Here is a 14,908-nt window from a genome sequence, read left to right on the forward strand (position 1 = left end):
TTGGTCCTTTTAATCAATGACCTCTGAAGAAGAGAACAAATGTCTAGAAAAATAACATTTCAGTGTATAAAGGAAATTAAACCGGATAATGAATCTAACTAAGACACAGTCCAAAATCTATAGCAGTTAGCTTTGCCCCGAGGAAAGAGGGACTTCCATTTTTGAAGAATTAATTGGTGCCTATAAAAGAGGTCTCTAACTATTCCACAGCATAAATGAATTCATCAGTGAGGGAGGTTCTGTTTACTCTCCTTTCCCTTGACCGGGAAGCTGCACATTAAGGAACGGCATGTCCATGTGCACCACCACCCACTCAGAGTGGCCTCACGCTCAAGCATTCCCTCAGCATATGGAATAAAATGCTGACCCAATTAATCTTGAATTCCAGCCAGCATCTTTGACTCCAAGGTGTCTCAACAGTGGGAAAGCCACTATTAAAACCAGCAATTTCATGCACTGCCTTGCCATTCTCATCGGACTGCTTGCCCAGCTTTTTCTGCTATGTGCAGGGACTGCTGGATCCTGGGAGGTGTCTCGGCCAGGCTGTCCAACCCACCAGCCCCACTGCCAGCCGAATGCATCGTACTATACTGGTCACAGCACAGGGCCAACCAGAAACCTGCAAATCAGCACAGACATTTAACAATGGACAGAATCCAATGGAGAGTCTCTCTTGTCAGTGGATGACACCCCACAAAGTTTCCTTCAGACTATAAATGCAGACTATCAGTTAAATCCATTTTCTAATTAAAACAGATGACCAATTCCTACTAGTAAGTCGTCTTGAATATTGGCATATCTTCTGCTAAGCACTCTCTCTAGATATATGTATATTAATGTATACAAATCTACATTCACATGTATGCATGTATATGCAAATACCTAGTCATTATTTTGAAATTCATTTTCCTTCTTTATTCAGGACTTCCTCAATACAATAAAAGATGACCTTTGGCACACTGCTTATACCCAAATCTAATCATTTCTAGGTTTTCTTATTCCAATATAAGTGTTTATACATTCCAGAGGCCTGCTTAAGGTGTAGACTGGCTTTACCCTGTGCTTTTTTATTTAGCAAAATGTAACACTGCATCTCCCTTCACTTCTCCAAAATTGGAAAACATAAGAAAAAATAAATCTCCAAAAATATGCTACCCTAATATCACAACAATGACCATTTTTGTTCATTTTTTCCAGTATAATTTGTAGTCTGCTTTGTTTCATTTAACATTATTTCATAAGTGTTTTTCTATGATATTAAATAATCTTTATAATTATCACTTTAATGGCCACACTAAGTGAATGTGCACCATCATTTACCTGTTTACTTATCATTGGGCATTTAGTTGGTTCCATTTTTACTCCTTTAGTTGAAATGACCATTTTTATATAAACTATTAATTTAAAGCAGCATGCAGAGATGACTCTACATCACTAATCTGAAAATACTGGGTTTATATATTTACAACTCACATTTGATTGTGAAATTTAATTCGAAGGTAATTAAGACATTTATATTCCAAACAGCTCCTTGACATCTAGCTCTCCGTGCGCCAGACAAGCACAACCATGACTAGCCATTTTCACCTCAAGACAGCATAGTCTAGTGAATTCTAAAACATGGTTTTTTTTAAGAAAAATAAACTTCATGAATTCCTGATGCTTCAGAGCCAAGAGATTAGGCCCAAGAACTGGAGTCCACGGTTCTCTGGGGTGACCCTGCCAAGGCAAGCTGTTAGAAATGCAATTTGGGTTTCATGCTCTGTCCAGAATGTAAAGCAACCCTCACCTGGTCTATGCTCCAGGGCCAGGTGTGCTCCTGGGACCTACCTAGGGGTCCGTGCATAACCTGTACCCTGACACATTGTGGGAACAGCCCAAGAAAATTGCTCAGATGAGCTTCAGTTGTCTGATGCATTTTGAAGTTCACTATGGGTCACTTCAAGTTACAGATTTTCCTCAGTAGGGGTAGTGGTTTAGTGCATGGGTTTCAAACAGATCTAGCCATTTCAACAGGTACAGCTTACTATCTGTGTGATGGAGGAAGTTACCAAAAAAAAAAAAAATCATGTGCCTCAGTTTCTCCATCTGCAGTATGAGGCTATCAATAGTGCCTCCCCTATAAGGCTATACTGAGGGTTAAATGAGAAAATGCAAGTGGAGTGCATAAGGGAACGCTGACATTTGGTTAGGACAGATAAGTACAAAACTATGTGCTGAATATTAATGTAACACTGTAACATGTGCATTCATTTGCTGAAGAAATGCAAGAAAGAATGATGAATGAAGCAGTGCACAGGAAGCTTCCACTTGTCTCATGGACAGTCTTCTGTAGAATCCCCCACTTACTTTCATGATAAAATCATAAAATCACTATAAGCTTGACCCCTTTCCCCAATAAATAGTAAATGAATACCCTGGAAAGATGTGTCCACTTTAGTAATTCTTAATGTCCAGGAAAATTCCACTTGAAAGCTTTAGAAAATGTCATCCAGCCATCGGAAGCAACTCATAACCTCATCCAAGGCCAAAATAAATCAACTGCAAAAATTCCTTGGTGTTTTCCCTATCAAGGAATCAGGACAACTCAGTTACTACTACTTAAAAAAAAAAAAAAATCAGCAACAATAATCTAAACTGATTAAAAATCTTAGGTACCACCATCATTTTTACTAATAAGGAAATGATTTTTATATACTTAGCAACTCTATAAAACAGAAGAGCTTAGAATTTTTTATTATTTTTACCACTGGCAATTAATTCTTCTGATTTGTTTTATTAGTTTGATGGTTGGGTCCCAGACTCAGAATATCTCTTACACCAGCAGACTGATGTAAGAAAATTATTTCAGTGCAGTTCCTGGCAAATCGTGATGATGAATAGCGTGGTAGGACAAACTTATTCAGACACACATTTTTCAGTAGTGGCAGGGAAAAGGCTGAAAAATTACTAGTAAATTGCTTTTTGTAAAAATGCTCTCTCTTTCAAATTTTCCCTGGTATGAAGGTCTTCTGCAAAATGACGGTACAATACATTCTGACATACCTGGACAACAAAAGCAGTTAAAGAATGAATAGGAGATAAGAGTGAGGGTTAAGATTTAATTTTCTTATTATACCCCCACTGTCACCCGTACTGACCCCCCACACTAGGTTCTCTGCATGCATCTGTTTAACTTGCTGGGACAAGTATCTCTGCCAGTTATCTATGGTCTCTCTAGAGCAGGCCTGCCCTGCCCACCTCCCACCCACAATCCAGCCCTCCCTAAAGTGGAGCCAGGATAGTGATATGTCTCCAGCCTGTTTCTGTCCTTTTCCCTCCTCTCTAAAACTGCCCAGTTTTTTGAGTTTCAAATTGCAGGAGTGTCCAGATATCCCCAGCACTTAGTAAACCACCAAAGACTTCCTCTGCTTTCCACACAAGCCTGGCCTTTCAGGACACACTCTGGGACAATGGAACAGAAGCCTTAGGCATCTGGGGTTCAAAGGCTACTACAGTGGTTCTCAGCCAGGGGCAACTCTGCCCAGCAGGCTCGTTTGGCATTTCTAGTTGTCACCCTGGGAGGGGACAGTGCTACTTCTGTCTAGTGGGTTGAAGCCAGGGATGCTGCAGACCACTCTGTACTGCACAGGAGAACCTGACAACGAAGGATCTATCCTAAAATACCGGTGGTAGTGCTGTGGTTGAGAAACCCTAGTCTAATCTAAATCAAATGCTGCAGAGATTATTGTTTGTTGTTCTCAATTATGATTACCAATTAGTTGTTCATGGCATAATGTATGAAGAACTTGATCTTTCAGCCTCTCGTTCAGTAAACACTGGAGGAGGTCTGCAAGGTGGCAGGCCCACGCAGGCCTGAGATGCAGAGGTCAGTTGAACAAAGTCCCCAGACTGCAGCGAGGGCTAGTCCTGTACTCACTCTCAGGAGGGGGCTGTGAAGTTTTTCACCTTTACTGAGTCACAATTGGACACCAGGATCTACTAGAAACAGGGTGGATTCAAAGGTCCTGCTCCTGACTGTGCTTCGTGCTGTATGCTTTTGAACAAGTGGCATAACCTTTCTGAACCCCAGTTTCTCCTTGAAATGGGAGGTGTAGCGCTGACCTTCAGAGCCCTCTGTAAGGGCAGAGCACCTGGCCCCGTAAATGGTGGCTACACCATGAGTGTCACAGTTCTTATGGCTTTTCCCAAGAACTGCGGCTGCAGATCCCTGGGCTGGGTTCTAAGGCTCCCCCAGGCCATCCATGTGCAGCTCTTGCTGGCTTGTATCCTTCACTTTGCCTCTCTGGTCACTTGGCTGCAGCCATTGAGGCCCTGCACACTCTTGGTTTCCCCTATCTGACTGTTTCCTTCTCAAAGGCAAGGAAAAATAGTAAAGGACAGCTCACAAACAACATACTTAACTGCATTTTCTTGCTTTAAGTGCACCCACCACGAAAGTTCTTCCACGTGCGGTAAACAGCTGTGAATCTGCCTAATAAAGTGAAGGCATTTTACCCCACTGGTATTCCCCAAGAGGAATCATTGGCCACCTGCATCTTTTTAGCTGCATTTAATAATTCAGCCTAGGATGAATTTGCATGATTAACATAAAGCCTCATGATTTTATTTTCTTTCAGGATTTAAGTACTGCAACAACCACCATTGTTTTCATTTTCAGAGGTTGTGATCAAAACACAAAACTTGATTCTAGAATGAATAATTTCTTTTATTTTTTTAAAAAATTATTTTCTAGTACCGCTCTCCATGGAATCAAAGAAAAGAGTTGCTAAGGCTTCCTCTGTAGATGCAGGGAAACCCAGGTTCTTCCTATGGCTGTGTTAACCCCTTAGCAGCAAGGCACCCTCCACAGTTTATCCTATGGTGTTCCCACAGGGAAGCTGGGCAGGCTCTCCCGCAGAATCTATGATGACTAACGTAAATATATTTATTTCAGTTCCTCATCGTAGTGCTCTCCACACTTATCTGCTCAGGACCTAGAATTGTCAGTAAATCTTTAAAACAGCAGTTTTCCTAGCTTCCAATAATAGATTAATCACATCATCCTCAAAAAATAGTAAAAACCCAAACCAAATAAGTTGCATTTGGTAAACCATCTGCCTGTGAAGTGGAGACAGTGTGAAAAGATAATTTGCAAAACAGAAGAGGCAGCATCATTGGGTTTCCTGATGAATGTAGTAAAACAGGTTTGTCTAATGGGGAAACATGCATTACTATCAAAAGAAAAAAACCAGTGTATCCCACCTGGAAAAGCAAGCAGACTTTAATATCTGAGAAGCATTTCAAGCTGTGCCTGCCGGCAACGCTCCGCCTGCGTGATTTTCCTTAAGGTAAAGGCCGACCTCACCTGTTTACAAATAATTAGGAGACAGGCAGGCTGGCAGAACGTGGGCTAGAAGTTTGCGCGCCCGTGTCTGCACGTGTGTTTTGGCCCCGCTGACCCCTCTGTTGCTGTTTCTGATGCAGGAACCATGGTCACTAAGGACAGTGGCAAATGCATACTCGCAGCATCGGAGAGCGAAGTGGAACCTGCCGCCTGCCTGGCCCTGGAGATGAAATACGCCCTGGATCCCAACCGGCAGATTAAAAAACGCAACAAAGCCCTGCAGGTGCGGTTTAAGGATATCTGCGAGGCGCAGAACGAGCAGAGGGACTCGCAGCTCTCCTCGGGACAGCAGGGGGACAAGCGGGAGGCCAAGCCCGGGTCCTGCAGAGCAGCCTACCACAAGTACATGACGGTGCCTGCGCGCAGGTCCATTCCCAACGTCACCAAGAGCACAGGCGTGCAGACCTCGCCCGACCTTAAGAAGTGCTACCAGACGTTCCCTCTGGACCGCAAAAAGGGGACCCTCAAAAGCCTCCCAGGCACGGATCCCTTTAAAAGCCAAAACAATGGGTTCCTAGCGGACACTAAAGAGAAGAGCTCGGGCGGACACCTGGAGGAGGCCGGGCCGTGCAGCGCGGGCCGCGTGCACAAGACCACGGCCTTGGTCTTCCAGTCTAACGAACACATGAACGCGCTGGAGCAGCCGTCGGGCGTCAACTGTGCAGAGCCGTGTCACAGCCCGGACCTGTTCGGCTATGGAGAAGCTCTTCTCCCCAACGCCACACGGCCTCCCCGCGAGGCGCCTGACCACCAGCTGCAGGGGATGGCAAAGCAGGACCCAGGGACGCCGGACTCTGAGGAGCCTGCTCCGCCCGCCCTCGGGAGGGTGTTTAAAACAGAGGTCGCCACCGTCTACGCACCCACCCCCAGTGCTAGCGCCGCGGAGCCTGGCTTGTCAAACTCTGCCACCCTGAGCCAGTGGTCGCTGTGCCCAGTGGACGAGGAGCCACGGAGAGCCGCACACGTCAATGGGTTCCAGGCCCCCGCGGGCCCGGCTCTGGCCTGCTCGCCTCGCAGGCAGTGCGTGTCCCCCGAGTACAGCGAGCAGCCCGTGCAGACTGAAGCCCTGCCGGGGCCGGGGGGCCAGCCCAGTCCAACAGCCGCGTCTGCAGGGGAAGAATGCCAACAAATCGTGCCTCATACGGAAGTGGTCGACCTCAAAGCACAGCTTCAGATGATGGAGAACTTGATCAGTTCGAGCCAAGAAACGATCAAAGTGCTCTTGGGGGTCATTCAGGAGTTGGAAAAAGGAGAGGCCCACCGGGAAGGGTATGTATGTTTACCCTAATCTTAGCAAGCTCTGCAGGCCCATCACACTGAAGGTCCATTGGTATCCCCCTAAAGCCCAAATCCATAAGGAGATTTAAGCCAGCATGTCTGTAAACAGGCTATAGTCTAAGGACATAGCAAGCCCCAAGGGGTCACAGATTACTTTGATGCCAGACTTCACGGCATCCCCACCTTCACCATACACTTGCTGGTCAGCATTCACCTCTCTGGCCTTGAATTCACACCGTACCTATATTTTGAATGAATTAATGGATCTTTTAATCTACTAGGACTAAAGGTTTATGATAGTAATAATGTATAATATGTATGCCAGTCCAAAATATCTAATCTATATAAGCCGTCTGCCTCTTAGGAATCATAGTATGTAAGATAAAAGAAGTTTCAGATGGCATTTGTAAAAGTAAATGCTGACTTATGATAAATAACTGAAATAATATGGGTATTCAAGAATATAAGGTTTCATATGATAGGCAACGTGGTTTTCATTCTTTACCTGGAACTCCAGCAATGCCCACCCTTAGAGAAGCCCCAGCTGTGTATGATTAGATGTGCCTTTTCCTGTGGGCTGTCCTAAGTGTCCACTTAGGCTGCAGAGAGAATGATGCCAGGTTCACAGCCAATACTGTCTAGCTTTGATAAGAGCTTGTTGGACTTCAGAATCTTTTGAAGTTGAAACTGTGCAGCAGCAACTTTAAAAACATGTGACCTAAAGATAAGACCCTGAGCTCCCTGGCTAGGAAGACTCCAGGCAGCATGTTAAGTTGATAAGAAGTAGCCAGCACTGCTCTGGTTCTAAGCTTCTAGAAACAGTGCCCATGGCTTACCAGCCTCTGTCTGGACTGCCAAGACTTCTCTTTCCCATTTCCCCTTGAAATGGTCTAGATTTCTGCTACTCCCTGTTCTGGAGGTTGGATCTGAGGCAGTGCCCTGTTGCCTCACGAAACTGGCACCCTTCACTCTGTGGGCCCTGAGTCCTGGGTTAAGTAACCTGGAAGCCAACTTGCAAGAAGCCAAGAAATGCATTATCAGGGCAGCAGACTCCCTGGGCACAAAGGGTTTCCTCCAGAGGCTTGCTGTGGTTGAGTCAGACAAGTTTACTCCTTGCACACAATGGGGAAGAAACCTCAGGTTCTAAGGCAGGAGGTAAGGTGCAAGCTCTGGCTTCAGTGGCAAAACGCCCAGTGCAGGTCCTGCCCTTTCCCCTGGCTGCTCTGGCTTTGTGTAGGTGGTCTATCTACAGAGGAGTTAATTCTCAATACCTATCACTCCCCACCTCCAATTTGCATGGTAGTGTCTGCACTTGATGCTAATAGGCGAAAAGAATTGTTAGCCAAATGTAAAGTAATCTAACAGTAGATTAATAGGTAATTTAACATCATGGAATATTTTCAAAAGGACTGTTCAATCTTGGGTTTGCATCTCCATTTTCATTCCATTTCAATCAGTGCATAAAAGCAACACACAGAATAGGAGGGGAGATATGTCAGGGATTTGTTGATCAGTAGACCACATTACCATCAAAAAATTAAAAGCTCAAAGAGGGATTCAATTACTTACTTTGATATGGCTGGTAGTGACTTAAACCAGACAGCAAAACAGAATGATACTGACATCACCAGTTGGGAAATAAAATTCACCAAATGGTGTAAAACCAAACATGTATGCTAATGTGCATATTCACAGGGGTATTTGCCCAAATAAGAACCTCAGATGGCTGAACACCCACGAACACCCCATGAAGGGAAAACTACATAGGCTCCTTCTATGCTATTAGAACAAGTATGGAAAACTGCTTTAAATAAGGCCCTCTGGGTTCTCTGAGAATCTATCTGTCTAGCAAAGTGGTTTCGAGTTTATTAATATGTGTCTGGGTGAGAATTCTGGCTCTGAGGGCTTGAGCAAGGGCTATACCCCTCTGTGCCTTGTTTCTTCACCTGTAAGTTGGAGATCATTGCCCACCCTGCAGGTGGGGGGGGGTGAGGATTACACAGGGTGACCTTCTAATGTACTCAGTATAGTGGCAGGTGGGTCGAATGGGTGGATATCTGCTGGTGGCATGAGTGTTGGTCTTGCTGGTCAGTGATGTTGGAGGCAAGGATCTGGGGAACATTTAGTGGCCCTGTGGAAGTCCAGCATGATGAATGCAAGCCCCACTGGTGTGGCACAAAGACTGTCACCCAACTCTGTCATTGAAGCCTGGGAGCCGCTCTGTCCAACACAGTGGCCACGAGCCACATGTGGCTATTGAAATTCAAATTCAATTACAATTAATTAGAATTGAAAACTCAGTTCCTCAGTCACACTGGCCACATTTTAAGTACTCAATGGCCACATTTATACAGCACATACATAGAACAGCACAGATATAGAACATTTCCATCATCACGAAAATTCCTTCACTCCATTATCCCCACAACATGGCACAGTGCCTGGTTGCTAACCATTTGAGCACTTGGGCACCTTAAATCAAGACAAAGGATAGTTTTACTTTAAAATCAATCCCTAGTTCAGTTGCTGCCTGCACAGGATAAGCTCACAGTAGAAAGCAGAAGGGCAGGTTCGAGTTGTACTGCTGAGAACTGTCACTTTCACCTCCCTCTCTGGGCCCTCTGGACTCATGTAACAATGAATAAAGTGGCTCCAAACTCCAAGGCCACCTTGAAGGTGCCCCCTCTTGCTCAATGCCCAGGGTCATTAATTTGGCTGAAATTCAAATTTCCCACCACTCTTCTCCATGTAGGAACATAGGAGAGGGCAGCAGCCTCAGAGGCAGGCAGATAAGGAGCAAGTTTGCTCTCTCTCCACTTTCCAGGCCTCTGGGCCCAGCAGAGAGTCCCCAGGAAGGGGACCCCTGGGCAGCAGCAGCCAGTGCTGCGCTGGAACATCCGGAACAACTGGCTCTGGGGGAGGGGTATAGCATCTGCTGATTTCCATGTTGTAAACACAGCTACAGTGGCCAATTTCAATCAACTCACAAAATCCGGAAACTTTAACACTCTGCTCCCTTTTGCACCCAACCCCTCCCTTGAACGATATGCTCTAGGGCTGCAGAAAAAGGAGTTCACAGGGCTTACTTTATGTATAGAATCTGAGCTGGGAAATAGATGTTTCTGTTGCATCTCATGGCAAAAAACAAGAAAATGGGCTCTTTTTACACTATTATATAGTCATTATGTGACACGACAAAAATTTCAATGGCCAAGTTAAAATATCAGTGGAATTTTCCTTGGAAAATATTCTGAAGTCTAGAAGTTATTAACTGTGAGGAACACTCAGGAGCTGGGTAAAACCAGTTCCTCTCCCCACCTGCCACCCCCAGTAATGCGTGGAGGGCCTTGTACAGAATTTTACCTGCATTAAGAAGAGTCCTGATGAAGATACGCAACTTGGAGCCCGTGACTTCCAATGCAAGTGGCAACTTTGCCCCCATATTTCCACGTTGTACTCCAGGCTTGACCTGGACCCGAGAGGGCCATGGGCCTGCGTGGGTGGCGCGATGTTAGGACAGAGCTAGGGAAGCTGGTAGTCTCTCAATCTGGCCAACGGCCCTGGGCAACTTAGGTTTCTTGGAACACACTTAACATATTTCATGTATAATCTCTTCGATGGGACTTTTCACTATCGAGTTTGCCAGGCAAGCTCTTCTCATAGTTCGCACTGTGTGGAATTTGTATCTCTAGCCATGACCACTTTTAGTAGCTTCCAAATTATTTTTCATAAGAGATGTTTTCATTAATCTCATTTGCCTACGTAGATTTCCAAAAGGCTTCAGCAGAGAAAATTTTGAGCAGAGACAAGCTACTTAACCTCAGTGAGCTTCAGTTTTGTCTTAAAGAGGGCTGGGAGAAGCTTAAATATGATATCTACAAAGCTCTTATAACCAGCACACAGTTGGCACTGAATAAAGGACATGTCCTGTTACGAGCATGTTAGTAGGATGAATTCTGTAAGTAGGCAGATGTGCAAAAAGTATTCAAAATCATGCCTTTTAGTCCCTTGTAAAACATCAGGGTAATTCACTAAAATTGTTCTGCTTATGCAGTGCAGGCAGCATTTGATCACTAGGCTTGCATGAATGCCAAGAATTATCCTGCTTATTTCAGAGCCCTCAAGTATTAATGCTTGTCTCTTCCTGGGAAGTTCAGGGTCACATAGACTACCTAAATAAGCCACTGATGTAGTCAGTGAAAACCAGGCAAATAGGGCACTGAATTTAAAAAGCCAACCAACTATTGGAACTGTGGTAATTCCCCATAGCAGCTATGGGATTCCTGGGCAGGAGAGCCTCAGACCAAGCGGCTGCAGGTCTTGACTGCTCGTTGTGCAAACTCACAAGCAATTGTGGTGTGGCAACCCGGATGGCACCTAGGGGTGGAGACGGCTGTTTGCTTCTAAGATTACTCACCCCAAACATTGAGTGTCTTGATGTGCTGTTTGGTTAGTGACAGCTTAATGATGCTCTGCTATTCAGAGAAGACCTGAAACCAATGTGAGAAGCTTTATTCAAGATCCCAAGTAGGTGGTCAGGATCTGTCATTGCCCAGAGTGAAGTGGGTTCTTCTACTGGCAGGTCTCTCCAGCGTCTGCAGGATGTTAGCTGCAGGCTCAGGGCAGTGGAGCCCAGGCCTTAAACACGCCCAGCAGGCAGTGATGAAATCATGAGGCTGTGGGGCTACACTGAGTCAGAGCACATTGACAGCATGACTTTAAATAACATCCTAAACAACAGCCAAGCTAAGGAGTCTAGTAGCTTTCAGGAAGGCGTATAAATCCAGTGATTCACGGCCTCCCAGTATCCCTGCTACCCCAACACGGGGCAGCTCCCCATCAGCCGGGTCCTGTTCCTTCTCACAGAGAAAGCACAGATTCTTGGTGGCATGAGGCCCAGGTCTCCCAAGTCAAGGGCAAACGGTGGTGAAAAAAGAAAAAAGTCAGAGGAATCCCCCTGAGTTCATGGGTTCTATGAGGGTGTCACTCAACACAGTGCTCAAGACAAAGGAGAGAGAAATGAAGATCGGAGGGACTGCAAGAAGTGAGCACAGACGCAGTGCAGTGCCCTGTGTCAGTGTCTGCTTGACTTCACTGCTCCTTGTGTTCGCTTAAAAAACGGGGAAGCCGGCAGGTGATGAAAGGTCATGTGCTGATATACACTTTTAAGAGGCAAGGACATAGGTTCATAGGGATCTGCATTTATTGGAGGTTCTCAGGGTCAGTTCCTATACGGCAGAGGTCAGAAAACTTTGCAAAGGGCCAGATGACTAATAGGTTTTGGGGGTCAGTCTGTATCACAGTGATTTGACTCTACCATTGCATCCTGAAAGCACAATCTGTAATATGAACAGGCATCGTTGTGTTCCAATAAAACTTTATTTACAAACACAGGCAATAGCCAGATTTGGATAATGGGCCACAGTTTGTGGACTCCTATTATGTGATTTGTAAATGTAGTGACCATATTCATTCAGTTGAAAATATCCAGGCCAGAATATGCGAAATTCAAAAGGCTGCTACCAAGCATCCCCTAAATGTTGGACACTGTGCCAGGCAATGAGGAGAGTCAAATGAATTCAGGCCAGACTTTGAGGGGTTTGCAGTTCACCGACATCCACTTTGTTCAAATATAGGTTTAATTGTTCATCAGCCCATATGACCTTCGGGGTCCTGCTGTGGAACTCTGTATATACGATATACATACACATAATTTATAATTTATATCACAGCATCTCTTGAAAACTTGAAAAAGACCTCACTCCTCTACCAGCAGGGATAAAAGGCCAACACAGTACATGTTTGTGTGATGTGCTTGCCTTAGCCTAGATAATTGAGGCTAGATGGGTAGAAAAGATACACTCTCACTGTCTTACATGCTTATATTGACAGATCGCTCAAAATCAGGCATTCTTCAGAAGGACCTGTCAGGGGATGAGAAATCTCTCTGAATTTGCTCTAATTACTCATGCCCAAACAGAATAAATACTGTATCACAATTATGGAGGGAGCATAAGGGGACAATTTAATTTGTTTAAGTCACAGAGCAGAAAGAACCAGCATGGAAAACTGTGCACTGCTGCAGCAGCCGTGACATAAACACTGAGGAATCAAGAAGGTCTAGACATTAGATTCTGACTTATTAACTTCCCAGATTCCCCACTCCGAGAGCCAAGGAGGAAAGCTGGGCACAGTTAGGTGGTCCCATCCCAATTTGGCCATGCACACTCTAAAAGGATGATTTGGTTGCTCTTGCCAAAACCTACCCACTTAATTGAGATCAAAGTCTTCCACCTGGTTGGCTGAGAATGGCCAAATTTCGAGGAGAGGAGGTAGGTGGCATCGGATGGTCTCTCACCAGCCTCTGCAGTCCCGAAAACGATCCTTGTGGACCTCTCTGGACTGTGGAGCGCTGCCTCCCCGGCTCTGGCACAACGTGCGGAGAAAAGCAGGGCATTGTGAGCAGCAGAGAGAAAGCAGCACTCGGGTGAGATCAGAAGCAAAAAGGTTGTTTCTGCCAAATGCTCTCCTGTCCCTGAGCACTCCCTATTTGAATGGCATGGAAATGTCAGCACTTCATTTTCTAATGTTCTTGATAAATCAGTTTCGGTGTCTCTCTCCACATTTATTGTAACCCAAAACGTTTTAAACCATTCCAGCCAGCCAGCTGAGGTCAGCCTCCTGTGCATTTCGTTTTTCCATTTTCTGGGAGTGAGAGTCAGGAGGGGGCAGAGTGGAATGACCGGGGCTCTGCACTCTGCCAGTCCTGAGCTGGGGACTCTGTGCCGACCCTCCCTCCTCTGACTTGCTTGGGCAGGGTTATTAACCTCTCTGGACCGCAGCTGCTTCCTCTGTAACAGAGAGCTGAGAATACCTACCTGCAGGGCTTCTCTTGGAGATTACATCAAAGTATGGAAGGCTGTGTTTGCACTCAGTAAAAGTTACTCCCTTCAAAGATACTTTGTTACTGAGATACAACCTGCAAGTGCTAAACCTTTAAACTCAGGGAGGTGAAGCAAGGGTGAGAGTTTGAACATATTAAGAGAGATTTTCTTGCTTTATTAAACAAGTTGGTTTACTTCAGAGAGTGAGGAGGAGTTGAGGATTACAGAATGGAGACATGCTTTGCTTTCAGAGAAAAGTATAGGACCAGCTTATTTAGTGTCATGGACAAGGGAGCTGATGTGGAGTCAGGAGACCTGGATTTAGTTCTGGCTCAGCCTAGCCTGGCCTCTCTGAGCTAAATTTTCCAATGTGAAAGAAAGGGGGTTCAAATGAGAGGAGAGACCCCAAAGGCTCCTTTCTTCTCTAGGAATGTATTCTGCAGAGATGTCTGAGAACATCACAGTTCCAGCCATTGCCTTATAATACTCACAAAAATTTAAAGGAAAAAAACCCTCTTTGCAGATCTCCATCAATAAAAGCATACTATGATCCTACTTTTCTGTCTTCTTTTTGCCTCTTGACAATTCATCAATTCCTTATCTCTCACTGTTACAAATGCTGGAGTTGGCCTTTGTCCTTCAAGGTTGCAATCCTTTGAATAGTTTTCCAGCAAAACATTTTCTTTTCTTTTTCTGTTGCAGCTAATGGCTTTCATATATTTGCAACAGAATATTCAAGTCTTAAATTCCAAGTGTAAGTTATCATTTTTTTCGATTCTGAAATGGAAACACATATTCTTTCTAGACTTTTTTTCTTTCATTTAATTCACAGGGTCATGGTGAGACTTTTCTATAGCTTATATTTATATAACTTTGTAAACACTATTTTTAAGTTCTTAAAAAATAATAAGCCTTTCCATCTCTAATATGAAAAATAAAGCAAAATATATTTGTAAGAATATAAAACACATTTCAAATTCTTGCTTTGGGCTTCATGTAGGTATCACACACACTTGAAAATGTAATTTAAATAATCTCCCTGTGCAGAATGCCAAAATAGATTTCAAATACCTCCCCAGCCTTTTAAGTTGGTAGGTGAATAAAAGCATCACCACCAAGCCACTAGGCAATTCAGGCAGCCCATTTGCAGATAAAATGAGCAATTCAAGTCATAGCATGAACGTTTATGGAATTTATGGATTTGTGTCCCAGAATTCGGATTAAAAAAAAAAAAGATGAAATGCAAGTTCTAGTTTGCAAATACTTTTTTAAAATCCCATGCAATTTCTGCTAAGCTATGCAAAAATGGTTTGAGCTCTATTCCCCACTGGATCTGAGAGACAGTTCCAATGAAACGAGT

The 14,908-nt window shown here is 44.5% G+C and overlaps 2 protein-coding genes across 6 annotated transcripts in view; one reads left to right on the forward strand and one right to left on the reverse strand.

Moving 5' to 3' along the window:
• DOCK1 (dedicator of cytokinesis 1) overlaps window positions 1–14,908 on the reverse strand; it is a 469,449-nt gene that overhangs the window by 234,466 nt on the left and 220,075 nt on the right. The gene's annotated exons all lie outside the window — the stretch shown is intronic.
• The window catches only part of INSYN2A (inhibitory synaptic factor 2A), a 38,977-nt gene continuing 29,507 nt past the window's right edge, over window positions 5,439–14,908 (forward strand). The window contains exon 1 of one of the 2 annotated variants that reach the window (XM_045569239.1): window positions 5,439–6,655. In XM_045569239.1, the coding sequence (XP_045425195.1) occupies window positions 5,472–6,655 (1,184 nt within the window). In that variant the 5' untranslated portion in view covers window positions 5,439–5,471. The remainder of the gene's footprint in view (window positions 6,656–14,908) is intronic. The other variant, XM_045569240.1, reaches the window with a different exon arrangement.

This window comes from Lemur catta, chromosome 14 (assembly GCF_020740605.2).
Source record: "Lemur catta isolate mLemCat1 chromosome 14, mLemCat1.pri, whole genome shotgun sequence".
Lineage (NCBI taxonomy): Eukaryota > Metazoa > Chordata > Mammalia > Primates > Lemuridae > Lemur > Lemur catta.